The sequence below is a fragment of the Giraffa tippelskirchi genome, chromosome 2 (assembly GCF_054371585.1).
Source record: "Giraffa tippelskirchi isolate mGirTip1 chromosome 2, T2T-mGirTip1v1.2.pri, whole genome shotgun sequence".
In the NCBI taxonomy this organism is placed as follows: Eukaryota; Metazoa; Chordata; class Mammalia; order Artiodactyla; family Giraffidae; genus Giraffa; species Giraffa tippelskirchi.
This window is the reverse complement of record NC_137276.1, coordinates 30882061-30906829: the sequence shown is the minus strand read 5'-3', so window position 1 is coordinate 30906829 and position 24769 is coordinate 30882061. Positions and strand designations below refer to the sequence as shown.

At 38.0% G+C, this 24769-nt stretch overlaps 1 protein-coding gene across 3 annotated transcripts in view; it reads right to left on the bottom strand.

Annotated features, from left to right (window-relative positions):
- Positions 1 to 24769, bottom strand: part of HPSE2 (heparanase 2 (inactive)) — a 658038-nt gene that overhangs the window by 231868 nt on the left and 401401 nt on the right. For all 3 annotated transcript variants that reach the window (XM_081549219.1, XM_081549229.1, XM_081549238.1), the window contains one exon: positions 17141 to 17312. In XM_081549219.1, coding sequence (XP_081405345.1) covers positions 17141 to 17312 — 172 coding nt within the window. The remainder of the gene's footprint in view (positions 1 to 17140; positions 17313 to 24769) is intronic.

Genomic DNA, 24769 nt, shown 5'->3' with positions numbered 1-24769 from the left:
ATATTAAAAAGCAGAGACATCACTTTGCTGACAAGGGTCCAGGCAGTCAAAGCTATGGTTTTCCAGTACTCATATACAAATATGAGAGTTGGACTATAGAGAAGGCTGAGCACCAAAGAATTGATGCTTTCGAATTGTGATGCTGGAGAAGACTCTTGAGAGTCCCTTGGACAGCAAGGAGATCAAACTAGTCAATCCTAAAGGAAATCAAGCATAATATTCATTTGAAGGACTTATCTAAAGCTGAAGATCCAATACTTTGGCCACTTGATGCGAAGCGCCGACTCATTAGAAAAGACTTTGATGCTAGGAAAGAATGAAGGCAGGAGGAGAAGGGGGTGACAGAGCATGAGACGACTGGATGGCATCAACGACTCAATGGACATGACTTTGAGCAAACTCCAGGAGATAGTGAAGGACAGGGAAGCCTGGTATGTTGCAGTCCGTGGGTCACAAAGAGTCGGACATGACTTAGCGACCGAACAACAACCAGGGTCACTAAACACACTTTTGTTTTTTGAGAAGTGTAGAAAATTCACCTAAAATGGAGCAAATTTTCTGTTTTCAGAACGCTTTGAGTGATTTTTTAAAAACCTAGAAAAACAAAGACCAAGCACAGAAATAACACTTAAAAGGAAACTGATTAGATAAAACTCCACAGAATAGACACTAAACCCACTAAATTTATAGTGACTTCTTAGTCCCATGTTCCCTCTTTGAAAACTAGGGTTTTTCTATATCTATGTGTATCTATATCATTTCCATACTCTGTTTTTATATCTATACTGGCAATGAGCAAGATGACAAGTCCAAAAAGATTATAAATTTATTTGTTTAAATCTAACATTGATGGATTCCTCTGCTCCCTAGTTTTGCCTGTTTCTCAGAAACTGGCCCAAACCACATAAATGAATAACTTCAACACAGCTGCAGAATGCTCAGCAATAGTAATATTAGAGGTGGAATAACATGCACACAGACTAGTGCTGTCAGGAGTGAAATACCACTGGGAAAGTGAAATTCCATTTAGGGTCCAGTATTATCCAAGGATTTTCAACCATCCACTTCCATTCTAACCCCTAGATTGAGGTCTATGAATGAACAAGTAAAAGATGACCTAGGATGTGAATAACAACAAAAAGGGAAGATCATGGGTTTTCCAAGGTTGGATGCCTCCATACCTGAACTATGAAAGCAGGAATCCTGGATGATTATTTCAGAGAACAGAAGATGTCTGCCCTCATGCTGACATCCAGTCATGCAAAAAGGGACAAGAGAAGCAAGGGGCAGGGACCTGTACCTAAGGAAATTGGCTAATGCCAGGTAGACCTTTCAGGTTGAAGGGATCTTTCCCACTGGAGCAAATATGCTGCTGTGGAAAAGAACAAAATATCCCATTACATTGTGAGAGTTCCTTTCCTCCCCCAAGGGACCCCAAATCTGGGAGAGTTTCTTTCCTTTGTTATCCACCTGCACATATGACGTATCTAAAATATTGTTGAGCCTTCTCTCCCAGGGCATATCACAGCTCCCTCTTATAATAAGGCACATCTTTATTCATGGTCTTTGGGGTTTGAATTCTACTTTTGGACCACAGAGTGTAACCCTAAAAACTAGTTTCTGAATTTTGCTCCCAGGAAAGAGGATAAATCCTTCATGAGGAACTGGATGTCTAAATGACTATAAACTTCAATAAGAGTGTAGGAGCCTGATTCTCCTTTTCCTTGCTCACAAAGAGAATCTTTGGTGATATAACTAACATGAATAAGATGTGACAGCCATTCTACACAAAAGCTAGGAAAAGCTTGTGAGGAAATTATTCATTTGAATTATAGCAAACCACGCATCTTCCATTTAGTCCAAAGCCATTTACATTTCCATGGTTAATTATATATTAAGCTATACTAGGTTAATTATATATTAAGCTCTAGAACAAATAAAATACTGATTTAGTCCTCCTCTGGATCTTCTGTTCAAAATGCCAATGTCTAGGTCCTATCCCCACACACTCTGGTTTGGTAGGTCTGGGCTGGAGACTAAGAATCATGTTGCATTTTTAAACAAAGATACTCATAGCAGCTCTATTCATAATAAACAACAATAGGACCAAATGTCCTTCAGTGAATGAATGGCTAAACAAAGTGTAGTCTACCCATATCATGGAATACTAACCAGCAATGAAAAGGAACCAATTATTGACACTCGAAACAACCTGGTTGAATATCTAGGGAATTATGCTGAGTGGCAATCCAGTCCTAAAAGGTTGTGTTTATATTATTCCATTTATATAACATCTTTGAAATTACAAAATTATAGAAATAGAGAACAAATAAGTGTTGGCAGAAGTTTTAAGAAACAGCAAGAGTGAGCAGGGTAAAAGAGCTACATGAAAAAAAAAGAGCTACATGAGATATTCCTGTGGTGATGGAAATTGTCTGTTTCTTTACTGTATCAATGCCAGTGTCCTAGTGGTGATACTATCCTATAGTTTCACAAGGTCACTATTGGGAGAAACTGGGTAAAGAGGACTCGGAATTTCTCTGGACTAAATATCATGCTGCATTTTAAAGAAGCTCTCCAGGCACTTCCAATGCAGGATGACTATGGGCCACACCTTTTACAAAATGATCTTACCAACACCTATTAGGGTAGGCCATTCATAGAGAAAAAAAATAATGTTCTAAGTGAAAGTAGAATGAGAAAGTGAGGAAAGAAATGGAAAAAAGAAGGTGAAGAAGAATATTTCCCAAGACCATATGTGTTAAATTTTAATCTATGACCCAGGACTCCAGCCTCCTTCTACAATATTCTTTCTATTCCCTATCTGACTTCTCTGACAACAGAAGATGAGAGAAACATCCTTCATCCTAACAGTAATAACTGCTAACCTTCAGCTTGGGTCAGGGATTAGACTGTTTCTCTAATCAAGAAAGAAGTTTTGTCCACGAAAAAAAGAAAAAGAAAAGAAAGCAAGTTTAGAAGTAAGTAGTTATTAGCATAACTCTCAGCTAGGGAGCAGACGTTTGCAGTAGCAGTGCTTCCTTGTTAATTAGCACTGAACAGCTGCTGGGAGGCCTTGCCTCTCTCTAGAGGCAGAGATGTAAACTCTCTTCTTATGAACCAAGACGAATAAATTGTTTTCTCCTCTTGTAGTGTAAGTCATATAACTCTTTCACAGTTGAAATAAAACAGAACGGTTATTAGGAATAACCGTTAATAATAATTTCTCTGTGCACCAAACTGTCCCCAGCTGTGAAACTTCCCACTCCAAACAAGAATTCTGTGTAAGTAGGTTTGCAGGCAGGAGGTGTGATCACCCTCATTATAATGACATGTTATTGCAGCTAATCTTTCTAGTTCTTATCCTTATTCAGTTCTCTGAACTGCTTAGAGGGCTACATTGAATCATTTGCAAAAAGTCAGTTAGGAAAAAACCTTGCCTCTTTATCTTTGAAATACATTTGTTCTTAACAATTGTAGATGACATTTCTTTAGGTGTCAATTGTGCCAGGAACCACACTAAGCACTTTAAATTCATTATCTCATTTAACTTCACAACATGCCTAAGAAATAGGTAATTTCATTTGCCTCATTTTACCAGTGAGGAGACTGAGGTTTTAAAGAGATTAAAGAATTCCTCAAGGTGACCTTGAGTTGGACCATAAAGAAGGCCAAGCACCAAAGAATTGATGCTTTTGAACTGTGGTTTTGGAGAAGACGCTTGAGAGTCCCTTGGACTGTAAGGAGATCAAAACAATCAATCCTAAAGAAAATCAATCCTGAATATTAATTGGAAGGACTATGCTGAAGCTGAAGCTCCAATACTTTGACCACATGATGTGAAGAACCGAGTCATTAGAAAAGACCTTGGTGCTGGGAAAGACTGAAGGCAGGAGGAGAAGGGGACGATAGAAGATGAGATGGTTGGATGGCATCACTGACTCAATGCACATGAGTTTGAGCAAGCTCTGGGAGATGGTGAAGGACAGGGAAGCCTGGCGTGCTGCAGTCCATGGGGTCGCAAAGAGTAGGACACGACTGAGCAATTGGACAACAACAACAACAAGGTGACCTAACTAGATGCTGATCTGGGTCTCATCTAGTTCTAAAGTGTACGCACTTTACCATCCTGCTATTTCCACCCTCATCTTCAGTCCTGCTACACTGACTCACTACAGGAAAACAGAAGGCTGCTGTTTTAATGTTTTTCTGGAGGAAGGGACCCATGAGGTCAGAAATGCCCAGGGCCCACAAAAGTCATGAGAGCTTGTGTATAGGAACATAGTGAACTTTCCATCCTTACCCACCCATACTGCTTTCACTATTGTCTATTTGCCACTTTGAGTACAAGTGGAGCCTATAAGTTAGCATTAGGCACTTCATAGAAGTTTTGGTAAATTAGATGCAACTAAAGATAGATATTCTGGATAGAAAAAGGCAATTTTCCTATTTCTGGTTTGCAGATCGTTGGGTTTATAGCATCTATCATGTGGTATACTGATGGAAAAGACCGTTATTTGCTTCCTAATTCTCTTCTGCTTTTATCATCTTTGCCCAAATTAGAATACTTTCCGTAGCTCTCTGGGCCTCCATGGGAGCTAAAGGCCCTGTCTAGCTTTCTGTTCTAACCCAGGTTCAAGTTAGAATATGCTACCAGCAACTCTATAGAATGTTAGGATAACTTTCATTCTTCATTCAACAAATTTGAGCATCCACCAAGTATTATACTAGGCTTTTTGCCAGTACTGAATATACATTAGTAAATACAACAGACAACTTCCTGCTCTCATGAAGTTTATAATCTATATGAAACAAATAATAAATATGCAGTTTTGTGATAAATGCCATAATGAGAACTAACAGAGTATGCTGATAGAGAATTACTTAGCAAGGCTATTCAAGAAAGGACTCTGATGGATGAGGTGAAATCAGTAATGTGGCAAGTTGAGAGAATAATTTAGGTAGAAAGAAGAGTATATGTTGTACAACCCTATCCTATCCACCCTGCTGAAAAAAAAAGAGAGAGAGAAGCTTAGCACATGCCAGGTCAGTGAGGCTTGAGTGTAGTACGAAAAAGTGAAATCTGGAGAAGAAAAGAATGAAGAGCTGGGAAGCAGCCAGATCATCTGTCATAGAGCCTTGTTGGTATGGCAAAGAGATTCAATTTTATTCTAAGAGCAATGAAAAGTCATTAAAGAGTCTTTAGTAAATGACTGACAGCATGGGAATTATGTTTTTAAAAGATTTTCTGGCAATTGTGTGGTGAATAGATTGGGGAGGACAGTGGGTTAGTCACTCAGTCATGTCCAACTCTTTGTGACCCCATGGACTGTGCCTGCCAGGCTCTTCTGTCCATGAAATTCTCCAGGAAAGAATACTGGAGTGGGTTGCCATTCCATTCTCTAGGGGCTCTTTCTGACCCAGGGACTGAACCCAGGAGTCCTGTATTGTAGGCACATTCTTTACCATCTGAGCCACCAGGGAATGTTAGAGAGGACAGGAATGGAAGCAAATAGACCAGTCATGGGGCTATTGAAGTGCTCCAAGTTCTGAGTTCTCCAAATTGTAACTCTTCTGTTATTGTTTTCTCTATGGCCATCTCTCACCTAAAGCAGGGCTCACATTCCAAGTCAGCGTTGTCCAAACACATTAGTGGAACACTAGTCCCTCAAGATACTCACTAAAAACAACACTATGGTCAAATAAATTTTTAAAATTCTGTGTGCTAAATACCCTTCTTGGAGATTCAGAATATAAACTAATGTAATAAAGATGCTGGAAAGTGTTTCAGTACATTTGTGTATTTCAGTATTTCTCAAACTTACTTGACTATGGAAATTTTACTTCCCCCTCCCTCCACATAATGCTATTATTTTGCAGGACTGGTATTTTCCAGAGCATATTTAAGCAAATGCTGCCATAAGTCATTCTAACCAAAGGTTAACTCCATGTGCATGGTTTACTGGACCTTCTCTTCTCCACGTCAGTCTGTCCCTCTGCAGACAGATTTTCATATTAAGCCCTTGGCTTGGTCACCCTTTCTCACCTCACCCTCTCTCAACTCTGAGCCTATCTGCAAGGCAAATTCTCATCTTTTCTGAGAGTCCATGTTCTCTGGGTTGCCACTTCTTCACTCTGATTATTCTGTCAATAAGCTTTCATCTGTCAGTTGTCTTAGAGAAATCTGTCAAAAGTCTCTCACCTGCAGATGATCCCTCTTTTGTGTGTTTGTTATTAAGTATTGTTCTTTATCAGTTTTTAAAAGGAGTTGGGATGGTGGTACCAAAAGGAAGTGGACCTTGTGATCAGATCACTATCTTCAACTTGAAGCACACCCAATATAGTTTAAAATCATTTTTTGTTGCTACAGAGATATTATTTCCTGAGTATGAATATGTGTTCATTTTGGTGTATCTTTCTTTTCTGCATGTGATGGCTCTTGAATGAGAGATGCTAACTGTTCAAAAGGTGGGAATCATCCTCTATTAATTCCTCCTATTCTCTCACCCCCACCTTACTGAGATATCCATCAATAAAGCATGTTTATCTTAACTTCTCTCCATTTCTTCTGCCATTGCTGCTGCTGCTGCTAAGTCGCTTCAGTCGTGTCCAACTCTGTATGACCCCATAGACGGCAGCCCACCAGGCTCCCCCGTCCCTGGGATTCTCCAGGCAAGAACACTGGAGTGGGTTGCCATTTCCTTCTCCAATGCATGAAAGGGAAAAGTGAAAGTAAAGTCGCTCAGTCGTGTCTGACTCTTTGCGACCCCATGGACTGCAGCCTACCAGGCTCCTCTGCCCATGGGATTTTCCAGGCAAGAGTACTGGAGTGAGGTGCCATTGCCTTCTCCGTCTTCTGCCATTACCTTAATCTAACTAAACATACCTCATAGTGAAAACCTCCTTACTGAGCTCTTTTGATTTCTTACTTTTGCACATTAAAATCTATTTGGCACACAAAATATAGTAGACTCTGGTACATGCTGCTGCCCTTATAAAAACTCCATGATAGCTTTCCTTTGCTCAGAGGATAAAATACATAACCTCTTTACCACAGTATACATGATTCAGTAATAATATGATCCTTGTTTGTCTATGAAGTCTCATCTCTTACTGTTATCCTTTTTGTCACTATAATGTCCATCTTTCTGTTGCTCAAATGCCTTAATTTTGTTTCTGACTCAGGACATTGACAAACCTGACCGACTATCTCTAACTAAAACTTTCTTCACCTTACTCTTTGAACAATTGACTCCTTATCATTTTTTTATTCTTGGCTTAAATAAATTGTTCCTCAGATAAATTGTCTCTGATTACCTTGTCCAAATAAGTCTTCCAGGTATCCATTTAATTCACAGAATTACACACAATTTGGGATAATTTATTTGCTTTCTTATTTACTGTGGTTCTGGTTTTTCAGGACTTTCCTGGTGGCTTAGACAATAAAGAATCTACCTGCAATCCAGGAGACCCGGGTTCGATCCCTGCATTGAACCAGGGTCAGGAAGATCCCTCGGAGAAGAATATGGCTACCCACTCCAGTATTCTTGCCCAGAAAATTTCATGGACAGAGGAGCTTGGAGGGCTACAACCCATGGTGTTGCAAAGACTCCATGACTGTGTGACTGTCACTTTTTTTATTGTCTTGCTAAGCTCCAAGAGAGTAAGAGTTACTTTGGCTTTATTCGTCAATATAAACCCAACACTTAAGCCAGGACCAAACACAAAATAGGTGTTCAATAAATGTTTATTGAGAGATAATTTAGTACTAATTTCACTATAACTTAAAAGCTCCCAAAGAAGCCTTAGTGAACATGTTTTCAATGAATAACTGCTTTTCTTGACATTGCCACATCACCCAAAATAGATTCAACCCTCATTCTATAGTAGATCCAGCAATAAACTCCAAATAAGTTAAAAGAGCCTAACCTTGAAAATTAAAACATTTGTAAAAGGCTAGATAAAATTGAAAGCTTTATCATAATTGTATAAGGAAAGAAACAGAAAAGACAATCAATAAGAAAACAGACAAGAACAACTATAATAAAAAGTAACTTCTGAAACAATAAAAACATATTTCAAAGTAATAAAAGTGATACATTAAGATAAAATTATCATTACATACATGATGCATAAAAGTTTGAAAAAGAAAAGCAGAGAAAAATGATAAAACCCTAAAGAACACTACTTCATGCCTTTAGATAAAAATCAACAACTGGGAAGAGCCACTTCCTGAAGGAGGAAATGAAAATAATAAAATGAGCATTTTATTAAGTATTTCCTATATTCCAGGCAACATGGTAGTCCCTGAAGACACAAACATGAAGATTCTATCTCTGCTTTTTCATATCCTAACTGGGGAAAATAGTCCTGTATATTCCAGTAAATACCTAAGTAGTTTTAAACTTTTTAAACTTAAAAATTAGTTTGGTTCTAAAAAACTAAAGCTGTTCCTTCATTCTGAAGGCTGCAGAATCAATAAAACATAGACTGAGTCCTGATCCTAGTCTACAGTCTGTTGGGGGAGGCAGATATGTAAATAAATAAATTACCATCAATTTGGTAAGTACTATAGCAGAAAAGTAAAGTACTATATAAGGACAGAAGGAGGTAACAAGAAATCCTGCCTCGAGTTGTCAGAGAAGATCTATTGGAAAGAAGAAAAATGAGGGAAGAGAGTGGTATTTCAAAGAAAATGATACAAAATAAAAAGGTGCAAAGGTAAAAAAGTATGGCATCTTCTAAGATGGACATATATTTTTGATGTACTGAGGGCAGGTTGTGCAAAGGTATGTAGTGCTGACTAGCTGCAAAGAAGGCAGGCACTGGACCCTAAAGGCTAGGGGTGCATGTGAAAGGGTTTGAATTTCAAGCAAGAGAGACTTGACCACATGTTGCATTTTTAAAAATCTAGGTATGGAGAAATCTGTTCAAGAAGAAAAATGATAAGGTTTAAAATAAAAATGAAAAGAAGATGGGATATGTGTGATACTAAGAAGTCAGAAATAACAAAACTTAATAACTAACTAATGATACTTGCTCCTTGGAAGGAAAACTATGACAAACCTGCACAGCATATTAAAAAAGCAGAGATATCACTTTGCTGACAAAGGTACTATAGTTAAGGCTATGGTTTTTCCAGTAGTCAAGTACAGACATGAGAGTTGGACCATAAAAAAGGTTGAGAGCTGAAGAATTGATGCTTTTGAATTATGATGCTGAAGACTCTTGACAATCCCTTGGACAGCAAGGATATCAAACCCGTCAATATCAAAGGAAATCAACCCTGAATATTCATCAGGACTGTTGCTAAAGCTGAAGCTCCGCAAAGAGCCGGCTCATTGGAAAAGATGCTGATACTGGGAAAGATTGAAAGCAAAAGGAGAAGGGGGCGGTAGAGAAAGAGATGGTTAGACAGCATCATCAACTCAATGGACATGAATCTGAGCAAATTCTAGGAGATAATGGAGCACAGAGGAGCCTGGCTTGCTGCAGTCCACGGGGTCACGAAAAGTCAGACACGACTTAGTGACTAGACAACAACAAATGGAGTCTGTGAACGAAGGAGAGGAATGAATCTAAAATGACCACCTAATCTGTGCCTCAGGCAAAATGGTTATTGTGTCATTAGGCAAATGTGGGATAAGGGGAAAGGAGATGACATTAAGTTTTGGAAAATGTTTGTTTCTTTTCACAGTTAACAGGATTCAAATTTAAACAACCATTTTGCATTAATTAAAATATAGTACATTAATAAAAATAATACTCATTGCTGTGGGGTATTGGGGGAAAAGATACATTACTAAAAGATACAGTAATACATTACTGCCCTGAAACCTGGTGAAACCCTTCTGAAAAGAAATCTGGCAACAAATACAAGAGCCATAAAAATTTATCATATACTCTGAACCAGAAACTCAGCTTTTTGGAATACAGCCCAAGGATGTAATTCAAAAGAAATAAAAAAACTATTTGTATAAAGATGTTTACAACTGTGGTATACATTCCAAACAAAAACTGGAAACAGCCCAAATGCCCAACAGTGAGGGGTTGCTTAGGCAGACTCAGTACATCAATGCACTGGAATATTTTATTGGTATTAAGAATGACAAATATGAGAACTATGTAGAAATAAGGAAAGGGCAATATAAAACAATGAGCAAAAAATGCAGAATTTAAAATGAGGCATATACAATGATCACAACTATGTAAAATTTTATCTGTATAACTAGGAGGACTGGAAAAACTACAGAGATGGTAATTTAGAGTGATGACATTTTTGTTATTGTTAATTGAGTCACTGGGAATATTTATGTATTTAAAGTTGTATTGCGCTGTGTATTTAGTACATATACATTAAGAAAGGTAAATCTCCATTTTTTCAGGAACATAAGAAAAAAAATGTTCATCAGTACCTTTCCTTCTTGCCTTACGTAATTTTTTCTAGCTCTTGAGTCCTATTAGTCTTTAGATGTACGGGAAAGTAGGCCTTACCACTTGTCACCATACCACCTGGTCACCTGCTCATTTCTTTCAACTGTCTCTTACAATTGTGTCCAAGTTCTTATTCACAACAAGCTAACATGTATATGCCCCGTTACACCATGTACACAAATTAGGATGCCTTAACTATACCTCATATACTGTGTAGAAATGTCTCCTCAGCATGATTTTTTAATCTTTGATGTAGAAAAATATTTGTTTTTTACCTTCTGTTACCCTGGTGTAACTATCTCCCCATTTAATAAAGGCCAATTCCTCTGGATTCTATTTCTTCTAGCCTTAAAGGACTTCTTATTTGATTATATCCTTTATCTCTGATACCATCTAGCTCTTCTCTCCTATGTAAGTTTCAACATACAAACCTGTTCTGCTATCTCCCACATTAAATTAAATGGAAAAATGCCATTATTGTCTTTGACCCCAAATCTCCCTTCATTTTTCTACTCTCTTTCACAGTACAAATTTTCCTAAGAGCTGTCCACATTATCGTTTCCAGTTTCTCACCCCTCATTCACTCTACAAACTATTGTGATCTGACTTCAGTTCCAACACTCCACTGAATTATATTTTTCAAGGTCACCAACAACCTGCATGTTCCCAGGTTCAATGGCACTTTTCTGTCCTCCTATTACTTGTCTTCTTGGCCGTCTAGCAGCATCCCCTCTGTTTTCTTGGTTCCTACACCTCTATCTCTCCCTTTCCTCTTACATATGAAGCCATCCCTCTTTTCTCACATCTCTGAATATGATAGTTCCTTTGAGCTCTCTCCTAAGCCTTTGGCTCTTTTCTTTCTACATCCTAACTAATCTCCTCTATTCCCATTGTTGTTGTTTTTCAGTCGCTATGTCATGTATGACTCTTTGCGGTCTGGTATTCTCATCGCTTTAAAATTTTCCACAGTTTGTTGCGATCCACACAGTCAAAGCCTTTAGCGTAGACAATGAAGCAGAATTAGACATTTTTTGGAATTCCCTTGCTTTCTCTATGATCCAATGAATGTTGGCAGTTTGATCTCTGGTTCCTCTGCCTTTTCTTTTTTTTTTTTTTTATGTATGTTTTCTTTCTTTTTTTTTTAATTTTAAATTAATTTATTTATATATTTTTTAACTTTACAATATTGTATTTGTTTTGCCATACATTGACATGAATCCACCATGGGTGTACATGTTTTCCCCTTCCAGAACCCCCCTCCCACCCCTCTCCCTGTCCCATCCCTCCGGGTCATCCCGGTGCACCAGCCCCGAGAGCCCTGTATCACGCATCAAATCTGGACAGGTGATTCGTTTCACATGTGATAATTTACATGCTTCAACGCCGTTCTCCCATATCATCCCACCCTCGCCCTCTCCCATAGAGTCTATAATACTGTTCTAATTATCTGTGTCTCTTTTGATGTCCTCTGCCTTTTCAAAAACCAGCTTGTACATCTGGGAGTCCTCGGATAAGTACTGCTGAAGCCTAGCTTGAAGGATTTTGAGCATTACCTTACTAGCATGTAAAATGAGTGCAATTGTAAGGTAGGTTGAACGTTCTCTGGCATTGCCTTTCTTAGGGATTGGAATGAAAACTGACCTTTCCAGTCCTGTGGCCACTGCTGAGTTTTCCAAATTTGCTGACATATTGAGTGCAACATGTTAATAGCATCATCTTTTAGGATTTTAAGTAGTTCAGCTTGAATTCTATCACCTCCACTAGCTTTGTTTGAAGTAATGCTTCTTAAGGCCCACTTGACTTCACACTCTAGGATGTTGGCTCTAGGTGAGTGACCACACCATCATGGTTATCTGGGTCATTAAGATTTTTTTTGTGTGGTTCTTCTGTGTATTCTTGCCACCTCTTCTTAATCTCTTCTGCTTCTGTTAGGTCCTTACCATTTCTGTCCTTTATCATGCCCATCCTTGCATGAAATGTTCCCTTGGTATCTCCAATTTTCTTGAAAAGGTCTCTAGCCTTTTCCATTCTATTGTTTTCCTCTATTTCTTTGAATTGTTCACTTAAGAAGGCCTCCTTATCTCTCCTTGCTATTCTCTGGAACTCTGCATTCAGTTGGGAATATCCTTCCCTTTCTCCCTGCTTTTCACTTCTCTTCTTTCCTCAGCAATTTGTAAAGCCTCTTCAGAGAAACACTTTGCCTTTGTGCATTTCTGTTTCTTTGAGATGGTTTTGGTCACTGCCTCCTGTTCAATGTTAGGAATCTCTGTCCACAATTCTTCAGGCACTCTGTCTACGAGATCTAATTCCTTGAATCTATTCATCACCTCTACCATATAATCATAAGTGATTTGATTTTGGTCATATCTGAATGGTCTAGTGGTCTTCCCTACTTTCTTAAATTTAAGTCTGAATTCTGCAAAAAAGAGCTCATGATCTCAGCCATAGTCAGCTCCAGGTCTGTTTTTGCTGACTGTATTGAGCTTCTCCAATTTCAGCTGCAAAGAATATAATCAATCTGATTTCGGTATTGACCATTTCCATGATGTCCATGTATAGAGTCATCTCTTGTGTTGTTGGAAGAGAGTGTTTGCTATGACTAGTGTGTCCTCTTGACAAAACTCTATTGGTCTTTGCATTGCCTCATTTTGAGCTCCAAGGTCAAACTTGCCTGTTTCTCCAGGTATCTCTTGACCTCCTACTTTTGCATTCCAATCCTCTATAATGAAAAGGACATCATTTTTTTGGGGGGGAGTTCTAGAAGGTCTCATAGGTCTTCATAGAACTTAGGGTCAACTTCAACTTTTTTGGCATTAGTGGTTGGGGCATAGACTTGGATTATTGTGATGTTGAATGGTTTGCTTTGGAAATGAACTGAGATCATTCTGTCATTTTAGAGTCTGCACCCAAGTACTGCACACTCGCTTGTTGATTATGAAGGCTACTTCATTTCTTCTAAGGGATTCTTGTACAGCAGTAGATACAATGGTTATCTGAGTGAAATCCACCCATTCCTGTCCATTTTAGTTCACTGATTTCAAAGATGTCGATGTTTACTCTTCCATCTCCCGCTTGACCACATCCAATTTAACTGGGTTCGTGGACCTAACATTCCAGGTTTCAAAGCAATATGGTTCCTTACAGCATCAGATTTTACTGTCACTGCCAGACACATCCACAACTGAGTGTCATTTCTACTTTGACACAGCCACTTCATTCTTTCTGAAGCTATTTGTAATTGCCTTCCACTTTTCCCTGGTAGCACATTGGACACCTTCTGACCTGGGGGACTCATCTTCCAGTGTCATATCTTTTTTGCCTTTTTATACTGTTCATGGTGTTCCCATAGCAAGAATACTGGAGTGGTTTGCAATTCCCTCCCTCAGTGCACCATATTTTGACAGAATTCTTCACTATGACCCACCCTTCTTGGGTAGCCCTGCAGGGCACAGCTCATAGCTTCATTGAGTTACACAAGTCCCTTCACTACAACAAGGCTGTGATCCATGAAGGAGCACATCACCATACACTTATCCAACATATCAAGTCCTGTGGCTTCTACTGCCAATGATACATTTCATTTCCACAACCCATTTCAGGTTCCTATCATTATGTGTACCACGTAACAGCCTTTCTCACTGATTTCCCTGCCTCCTCTCCAATCTATTTTTCATAGAGGAGACATAGAATACTTTATGTAAAATAAATCAAATTTTTTCACTCCCCAGGTTAGAAATATTCAGTATCTTTCTCACTGCACTTAGAAGAAATTCTAAGCCCTTCATTATGCCTATAAGTCTCTATATAACTCTTTTTTGTTTAGTTTTTTTAATTTATATATTTTTTATTGAAGGATAATTGCTTTACAGAATTTTGCTGTTTTCTGTCAAACCTCAACATGAGTCAGCCATAGATACACATAATTACTTCTCTAAATATACCTTTCTTTTGCCAATCTGGCCCTTTTTTCATCCTTAGGACCTTTGCACATTCTTTTCTTTTTTTCAAGAACACTGACACTGTTCATTTCTCATTTTGTCTAGTTAACACTCATTCAAGTTCAAATTACACTTTAATGAATTTTTAAAAATTGAAGCATAGTTTATTTACAATATTATATTATTTCTGGTGTATAACATTGATTCAATATTTTTATAGATCATATTCTATTTAAAGTTACTGTAAAACATTGACTATATTTCTCATGCTGTACCATATATACTTGTTAGCTTATTTATTTTATACATAAGCTTGTATTTGTACCTCCTAATCTCCTACCCTTGTCTTGTCTCTTCCCCTTGCCTTCTCTCCACTGGTAACCACTGGTTTGTTCTCTATATGTGCGACTGTTTCTGTTTTGTTTTATATTTATTAATTCATTTACTTTTTAGTTTCCACATATAAGTAACAACACAATGTATTTATCTTTCTCTGTTTGGTTTTTTCACTAAGCTTAGTACCCTTCAGATCTATTCATGTTGTTGAAAATGTCAAAATTCATTCCCTTTTATGGATGAGTAATATTCCATTCCAAATCTTTATCCATTCATTAGGTTGCTTCCATATCTTGGCTATTATAAATAATGTTGCTATGAATATTGGAGTATATATATCTTTTTGAATGAGTGTTTTCATTTTCTTCAGATATATACTCATAAGTGGGATTGCTGGATCATATGGTAGTTCTATTTTTAGTTTTTTGAGGAACCTCCATACTGTTTTCCAAAGAGGCTGCACCAATTTACATTTCCACCAACCATCTACTAGGGTTTCCTTTACGCTATATCCTCACCAACATTTGTTATTTGTAGTCTTTTTGATGATAGCCATTCTGACAGGTGTGAGGTGCTATCTCATGATAGCAACGCTATTTCTCTGATGATTAGCAACGTTAAGCATCTTTTCATGTGGTGGTTCCTCTTACATGTTAATCCTTTAGGGAACCCTTCCAACCACCTAACTTGGTCAAATCTCAGCATTTACAGTCATTCATAGAACCTTGTTCCTCTCCTTGTTATTGTTTCTGTCTTAAGTTGATTATTGCCTATGTCTCCCTTACCATAGTACATACTCCATGAGGGTAGAGAAAGTATTTATTTTTGTTTATTATAACACTCCTGTTTTCAAACATAGTACCTGGAACATAGCAATTACTCAAGAAGTATTTGCAGAATGAATGAATTACTGATACAAGGTCATGCTACTGAGAAGACACTATCAGTCCCATGAAACTATAGTAATCAAATCATTAAAGAAAAGGTATAATCTAAAAGAATAACTATGTGGACTTAGTTATTGGCTTTGCTTATGTAATATGAACTATGAAAATGTTCTAAATATGTGATTCTTATCCCCTAATTACAACATGTAAAGTAAGACCAACCTCTTCATCACCATCCCCGCCTCCCCACATACATGGGATAATTTAAAAGTTCAGTGAAAGTATGCAAAAGGAAGCCCAGAGTTGCACTTGTAGGTAGGAGTAAAGGTCAGAAAAATTGTTCTGCAAGAAAAAAGGGAACTTTCTACTGAGAGAGAAGGGGGGGGGCGTGGAAAGAAGGGTGAAGCAAGGACAGGAGTTAATATAAAGGCTTGGGGAAAATGCCTAAAATTAAATTTCAGGCTGTTAATGTTACAGTGTAAATCCTTCCACCTTCCCAAGCCTTCAGTAACGTCTGCTATGTTAATTAGCTTAGATCAAGACTAAGCTAGCACAGAAGGGAAGAGAGAGAGTCATAAGAGCCATCAAGCCACAAGGACCATTAAGAAGGTTAGCCAGAGGTTTCTTTCTAATGGAATATATCTGTTGATATGTGTACAGCATTTATCTAACCTCACTTGGGCTGTACAATTCAATGGAAAACATCTTACTTGTTTTTGAATTTATATGAATAACCATAACTACCCCGGAATATGACAGGATGCCGCATAAAACGTATGCCAGATGAACTCCTGCCTCTCCCAACTTCCTTGTTCCCACTCTTCCAGCTATAGCCACATCTCCACTTTGGGTCTTAACATCTAACTTCAATCTTCCTCATGCTATTCCCTCTGATATTCCCTCCAACCCTGCATAATTAGACTCAACATGCATGAATATTCCACTTATTTTATCTGGGCCTGGCCCACCAGCAGCACTGGGAAAGAGAGCATTTAACATAGTGACCATCCACAACCAATGCTTAATAAGTGATTGTTCCATTCAGTCAAAATTAAATGAATCACATGATAGTAATTCTCTAGAATACCTAACAAATTTGTTAAGCTATGCTTTAATGTACAGATGTTTGGAGTGTTTTTCAACTTTTTAACCTAGTTCCACTGTCCAGGATTTTGTCAAGTTTTACTTTCTATAACAGGTCCCAAGAGTACAGTAGATAATATTTTGCCTTTTAAAAAATATTAAGTGATATTATGCAATGCTATGATATTAAATGTGCTTTTTAGAACAACACATCCTTTCCAACCTGTTTTGGAGTTTGCGATATTCCTCCCAATCCCACCCACTTCTGCTGACTGTGGAAGGCCTAGAGAGAGAAGTTCTTGCACTGTTTGTAGAGAATCCTTGGTTTATGGTGGGAGTTGTCACTTTGAAAGAGTCTCTCTGTCCTTCTTAAGACCAGAAATAACCAGGAAGAGTACAAATACATTAACTCATTACATGTAATGAACAATGTTTTAAAAACTGCTAAATAATCTGACCTACCCATCTAGAAGGGCGATGACGTTTTTCCTGGGCCGCCCAATATTAGGGCCATACAAGCTGGCTCTGGAGTAAATCCGGATGGGTTGCAACAGGCTCTTCAGCTGGATGTAATCCTTTCCCAACTGGCTGCCATTTACTGCCCGGCCATGCATGGTCCGATAGTTATTTGGTTCTAGATTAAAAGCAGACATGCAAGTCAGAGTTGGGAAGAGTGAGGTTCTGCCAACTTTTTCCTATCCACAGATCTTTCTCCCTTTTTCTTAACAATGTAAAGAAAATAACTAAAGGAGGGTGCAAGCTAGCTTAACCTAAGAAACTATCCCAACAAAAAAGTCAAGTGCCATTTTATCATTCTATTTATTTTCAAACTAATCTTCACAAAAGGTCATCTAATCCACAACAGAGAGACCATACTGATTTTCAAATGATATTTTATAATAAACGGCATATTGAGTTGAACAGTATCCCCCCAAATTAATGTCAATCCAAAACTTTAGAATGTAACCTTATTTGGAAATAGGGTCTTTGAAGAAGTAATTACTGAAGATGAGGTCATATGGGATTAGGATGTGCCCTAAATCCAAAGGCTTCCCTGGTGGCTCAGACGGTAAAGTGTCTGCCTACAATGCGGGAGACCCGGGTTCGATCCCTGGGTCGGGAAGATCCCCTGGAGAAGGGAATGGCAACCCACTCCAGTACTCTTGCCTGGAAAATCCCATGGACAGAGGAGCATGGTAGGCTATGGTCTTTGGGGTTGCAAAGAGTCGGACACGACTGAGCAACTTCACTTTAAATCCAAAGACTGGTGTCTTTATAGAGAAAGGAGAAGGAGATTCAGATACAGAGACACACAGGGAGGAAGCCCATGTGTCAATGGAGGCAAGAACTGAAGGGATACTGCTATTCCAAGGCTTGCTGGTAGCTATTAGAAGCTAGAGAGAGGCACTGAATAGATTCTCTTAAAGTCTCCAGAAAGAATTAACCCTGGCAATGCTTTGATCTCAGACTTCCTAACTGTGATAGAACAAATATCTCTTGTTCTACACCACTAAGCTTGTCATGACAGGCCTAGAAAACTAATACAAATGGTAAGAAGGGAAAGCTTCATAAAGATGATCCTTGTGCCAAAAAGATAGAAAAATTTTAATGTTCAATTATAGCAAAGTGGCTGAGTGAAATAACTTAGAGTGAAATCCTCTCGCCCAGTTTCTATTAACTTGGTAGTCCTAAAGACAAGCAAAGTCCTAAAACCTAGCAGCTCCACTGCTGGAAGAGCTAACTTGATTTGCAATTAAGGACATATCCCAGAGAAGGCCAACGTTTTGGTTAACTTGAGGTTTTGACACTGGTAGGGGCAAGAAATAGATCAGCAGACTCATAAGAAATGTAACAGGGAGATTTGGGGAACAAGGAAATCACTAAGGATTTTGATAAGCCCACAAATAACCCTCGTAGTCTGAAAAGTTGTTCTCAGGAGGGACTGGAGAGGGCACTAGCTATCCACACATTCCCAGATGAATGTGAAACATAATATACTCATAAATGACACATGAAAAGGCATGTCAGAAATTAAAAGCCAGTCAGACTTGCAAAATGCCTAAATTTTGAATGTGTTCACAAACCTATACATAGATCTAATGGTAAAAGATGAAAGCCTTAACCAGCTCAAGGTAAGCATAACCTCTGATCATTCATCATCTCCCCATTAAGCTATGTCGACTCAGAGGCAACCCCTGGGAAGCTGGCTTTTACAATAAAAAAAATAATTGAAAAAAATTTTAAAAAGAATAGATATTAGTAGCTACATGATGCAAGGGAGACAAACTCTATGGAACTAGTCCAGGAAGTGACTAAACAAACAGAAAAGAAACAACAAAAAAACTTCTGGAAGGGAGGATTTGGAATCCAGAATTGCTCCAACATATTATCTAAAATGTATAGTTTTCAACCATAAAAAATGACAACATGCAAAGAAATAGGAAACTATGACCCATAAGCAAGCAAAAAAGAAAAAAGAAACTATCTCTTAAGGGACTCAGATTTAGGACTTAGCAGACACGGACTTCAAAACTGCTATTATAAATATGCTTGAAGAACAAAAAATTAAGGGAAAGTATGATTTTATTGACTAATTAAATATAAATATAGAGATATTAAAAATAAATAAAGATAGAAATTATAAAAAATTATCAAGTGGAAATCTTGGAACTGAAACAACTCTTCATATTTAGAACACAATGGAATTAGTAGCTGAATTTTTTCAGAAATAAGGCCAGAAGACAGTGAGATGATACATCCAAATTCTGGGAAAAATATCAACCAACAATTCTGTATGCAGCAATCTATGCTTCAAAGCTGAAAGCAAAATGTAGATCTTCCCAGAAAAACAAAGGACAGAACTTGTTGTGAGAAAATCTGTCATACAAGAAATAAGAAAGGGTATCTTTTAGGTTGAAAGAAAATGACAGCAGACAGTGATTTAAAAGCACACAGAGAAATAAAGAACACCAGTGTATGTTAATATATGTGTGCCCTGACCATAATAGAGTTAAACTGGAATTCAACAGTGGAAAGAAATTTGAGAATCTATAAATATTTGGAAATCAGACAAATAACCCATGAGTCAAAGAGGAAATCACAAGAAGAATTAGAAAATATTTTAATGAAATGAAAATGAAAATATAATACATAAAAACGTATAGGATGACATCAAAGGCACAATCCATGACAGCAATAATTAATAAACTGGACTTCATTAAAATTAAAAACTTTTGCTCTGCAAAAGGCAATATTGAGAGAATAGAAGACAAGCTGAAGACTGGGAGAAAATACTTACAAAAGACATATCTAACAAATGACTGTTATTCAAAATACAGAAAGAGCTTAAAACTTACTAAGAAAGCAAACAACCTGATTAAAAAATATGCTAAAGGTCTTAACAGATACTCACCAAAAAAGACATACAGATGGCAAACAAGTATATGAAAAAAGATGCTCTACTTTATATGTGATCAGGGAAGTGCAAATTAAAACAATGAAGTTCCACTATATACCTATTGAGAACAGCCAAAATTTGTAACACTAACATCACCAAATACTAGCTAGAATATGGAGGGACTGGAGGAACAGAACTCTCATTTATTGCTGATGGGAATGCAAAATGATATGGTTACTCTGGAAGTTTGGTGGTTTCTTACAAACAAAACATACTCTGAGCTAATAATCCAGCCATCATGTGCCTTGTTTTTACACAGAGGAGATGAAAACTTATGTCCTCACTTTGTCTGCACATGGATTTATGGCATCTGTATTCACAAGTGCCAAAACTTGGAGGCAAGCAAGATGTTCTTCAGTAGATGAGTGGATAAATAAGCTGTAGTACATTCACACAATGGAAAATTATTCAGCACTAAAAAGAAATGAGCCATCAAGCCATGAAAAGGTTCCATGGAGGAACCTTAACTGTATATCATTAAGTGAAAAAAAGTGTTAGTCACTTAGTAGTGTCTGATTCTTTGCGACCCCATGGACTGTAGCCTACCAGGCTCCTCCATACTTGGGATTTTCCAGGCAAGAATACTGGAATGGGTTGCCATTTCCTTCTCCAAGGGATCTTCTTGACTCAGGGATTGAACCTGGGTCTCCTGCATTGTAGGCAGACTCTTTACTGTCTGAGCCACCAGGGAAGCTGGCATTAAGTGGAAGAAGCCAATCTTAAAAGGATGTAATACTGTATGAATCCAACTATATGATATTCTGGAAGAGGAAAAACTGTACAGATTGTAAAAAGATCAGTGGTTGCCAGGCATTGGGGAGAGGTGGGAGGGATGAACAGGTGGAGCACAGAGGATTTTTAGGGCAGTAAATACTCTATATGACACTATAATGATGGATACATGTAATTATACATCTCAAACCCATACTATGTGCTCATCAAAAGGGAACCATAATGTAAACTATGAATTTTGGGCGATTATGATGTATAATGTAGGTTCATCAATTGTAACAAATGTACCACTCTGGTGAGGGATATTGATAGTGGGGGAGGCTATGAAAGTATAGGGGCAAGGAATATATGGGAAATCTCTGTACCTTCTCAGTTTTGCTGTGAACCTAAAACCATTCTTTTAAAAAGTTTTTTAAAAAGTTAATTTGGGCATGAAGAGACACTAGGGATACACACGCAGAAGGAAGGCCATGTGAGGACATAGTGAGAAGGTGGCCATCTATAAGCCAAGAAGACAGACCTTGGTGGGAAAAAAGCTCTGCTGACATGTATATGTTAGACTTCTAACTTTTTTTATTGGTTAGGAAAAAACCCAGTGCTTACAGCCTTACAGACTCCTATATTAGAAAATAAGAAAGATCTCAAGTCAATAATCTAAGTTTTTCTCTCGAAAAAAAAGAGAAAAAGAAGAGGGAAGTAAAATCAAAGCAAGAAGAAATAAATTAATAAAAATTAAAGTAGAAATCAATGATATAAAAAAGGAGAAAAATCCATTGAAGTAAAAGTTGGTTCTTTAAAAAGATCAACAAAATTGATACAACCTTTGGCTAGATTGACCAAAAAATAAAGAGAGAAGAAACAGATGACCAAAGTTAGGAATGAAAGAGGAAACACTATTAAGGACCTCACATTAATTAAAAGGATAAGGGACTACTGACACTCGCTCCTTGGAAGGATAGCTATGACAAACCAAGACAGCATATTAAAAAGCAGAGACATTACTTTGCCAACAAAGGTCTGTCTAGTTAAAACTATGATTTTTCCAGTGGTCATGTATGGATGTGAGAGTTCGACCATAAAGAAGGGTGTGAAAAGTGAAAGTGAAAGTGGCTCAGTAGTGTCTGACTCTTTGTGATGCCATGGACTATACAGTCCATGGAATTCTCCAGGCCAGAATCCTGGAATAGGTAGCTGTAAGAATTGTTAAGAAGCTGTAGGAATGTAAAGCTGAGTGCTGAAGAATTGATGCTTTTAAACTGTGGTGCCAGAGAAGACTCTTGAGGGTACCTTGAACTGCAAGGAGATCAAACTAGTCAATTCTAAAGGAAATCAACCCTGAATATTTACTGGAAGAACAGATGCTGAAGCTGAAGCTCCAGTACTTTGGCCACCTGATGTGAAGAGTTGATTCATTGGAAAAGACCCCGATGCTGGGATAGATTGAAGGCAAAAGGAGAAGTGGGCAGCATAGGATGAGATGGTTAGATAGCATCACCGATTCAAGGAACATGAATCTGAGCAAACTTTGAGAAATAGTGAAAGACAGAGGATCCTAGTGTGCTGCAGTCCATGGGGTTGCTAAGAGTTGGACACGAGTCAGCAACTGAACAACACCACCAAGAAATGAACAACTTTGTGCCAATAATTTACACAACCTAGACAAAATGAAAAAAAATTTAGAAAAGACACAAACTACAAAAACCAAATTAAAAAAAAATAGAAAATCTGAATAGGTCTGTAACAACAAAAAACATTTAATCAGCCATTAAAATTATTTACACAAAGGAAGCCCAGACTCAGATGGATTAATTGGTGAATTCTATAATGTATTTAAGGAAGAAATAATGCACAATTCTTCACAAACTTTTTCAAAAAATTGAGAAAGAAAGAACAATTCCCAACTTATTTTATGAGGCCAATATTCCCCTGATACCAAAGCCAAAAGCATCATAAGAAAACTACAGATGAGTTATCTCTCATAAATACAGATTCAAAAATATGCAACAAAATATCTACAAACTGAAACCAGCAAGGTATAAAAAGTATTACAGTATCATGACCAAGTGAGATTTATACCAGAAATGCAAAGTTGATTTAATAGCAAACCCAACTGATGCAAAATACTGTATTAACAGAATAAAAGACCAAAGCCACATAATCATCTCAATAGATGCAGAAAAAAAGAAATAAAACAAAAAGCTCTTTTACAAAATCCAACACCCATTTCTGATAAATACTCTCAACAAACTATGAATAGAAGGGAAATTCCTCAATAGAAGGGAAAAGCTTAACAGCTTCTAAGAAAAATCTACATACTTACTGGTGAAATACTGAATGCTTAATGGTAAAATATCATACTTAATTCAAATACTGAATGCTTCCCCCCTAAGATTAGGAACAAGGCATGGATGTGTGCTCTTATCACTTATATTCAACATTTGTATTAGAGATTATAGTCAGTGCAGTCAGGCAAGAAAAAGAAATAAAAAGGCATCTAAATTAGACTGTGTGGATCCCAATAAACTGTGGAAAATTCTGAAAGAGATGGGAATACCAGACCATCTGACCTGTCTCTTGAGAAACCTGTATGCAGGTCAGGAAGCAACAGTTAGAACTGGACATGGAACAACAGACTGGTTCCAAATAGGAAAAGGAGTACGTCAAGGCTGTATATTGTCACCCTGCTGATTTAACTTATATGCAGAGTACATCATGAGAAACGCTGGGCTGGAAGAAGCACAAGCTGGAATCAAGATTGCTGGGAGAAATATCAATCACCTCAGATATGCAGATGACACCACCCTTATGGCAGAAAGTGAAGAAGAACTAAAGAGCCTCTTGATGAAAGTGAAAGAGGAGAGTGAAAAAGTTGGCTTAAAGCTCAACGTTCAGAAAACTAAGATCATGGCATCTGGTACCATCACCTCATGGGAAATAGATGGGGAAACAGTGGAAACAGTGTCAGATTTTATTTTTGGGGGCTCCAAAATCACTGCTGATGGTGACTGCAGCCATGAAATTAAAAGACGCTTACTCCTGGGAAGGAAGGTTATGGCCAACCTAGATAGCATATTGAAAAGCAGAGACATTACTTTGCCAACAAAGGTCTGTCTAGTCAAGGCTATGGTTTTTCCAGTGGTCATGTATGGATGTGAGAGTTTGACGGTGAAGAAAGCTGAGTGCCGCAGAATTGATGCTTTTGAGCTGTGGTGTTGGAGAAGACTCTTGAGAATCCCTTGGACTGAAAGGAGATCCAATCACTCCATCCTAAAGGAGATCAATCCTGAGTGTTCATTGGAAGGATTGATGTTGAAGCTGAAACTCCAATACTTTGGCCACCTCATGCGAAGAGTTGACTCACTGGAAAAGACCCTAATGCTGGGAAGGATTGGGGGCAGGAGGAGAAGGGGATGACAGAGGATGAGATGGTTGGATGGCATCACCGATTCGATGGACATGGGTTTGGGTAAACTCTGGGAGTTGGTGATGAACAGGGAGGCCTGGCATGCTGCGATTCATGGGGTCGCAAAGAGTCGGACATGACTGAGAGACTGAACTGAACTGAACTCACTGAAATTAGAAAGGAAGAAGCAAAACCATCTTTATTCTTACAACATATCTTGTATACAGAAAATCATAAAGAATTCACACAGGTAGGAAGTGGTGACCCATTCCAGTATTCTTGTCTGAAGAATCCCATGGACAGAGGAGGCTGGCAGGCTATAGTCCATGGGGTCGCAGAGTCGGACATGACTGAGTGACTAAGCACATGATTATTATACCAGAGAGGCAGGCATGAGGGTGGCAAAATGGGTGAGGATGATCAAAAGGTACAAACTTAGTTTATAAAATAAATAAGTCAGGTGGATATAATATACGTTCTGGTGATTATAGTTATGATA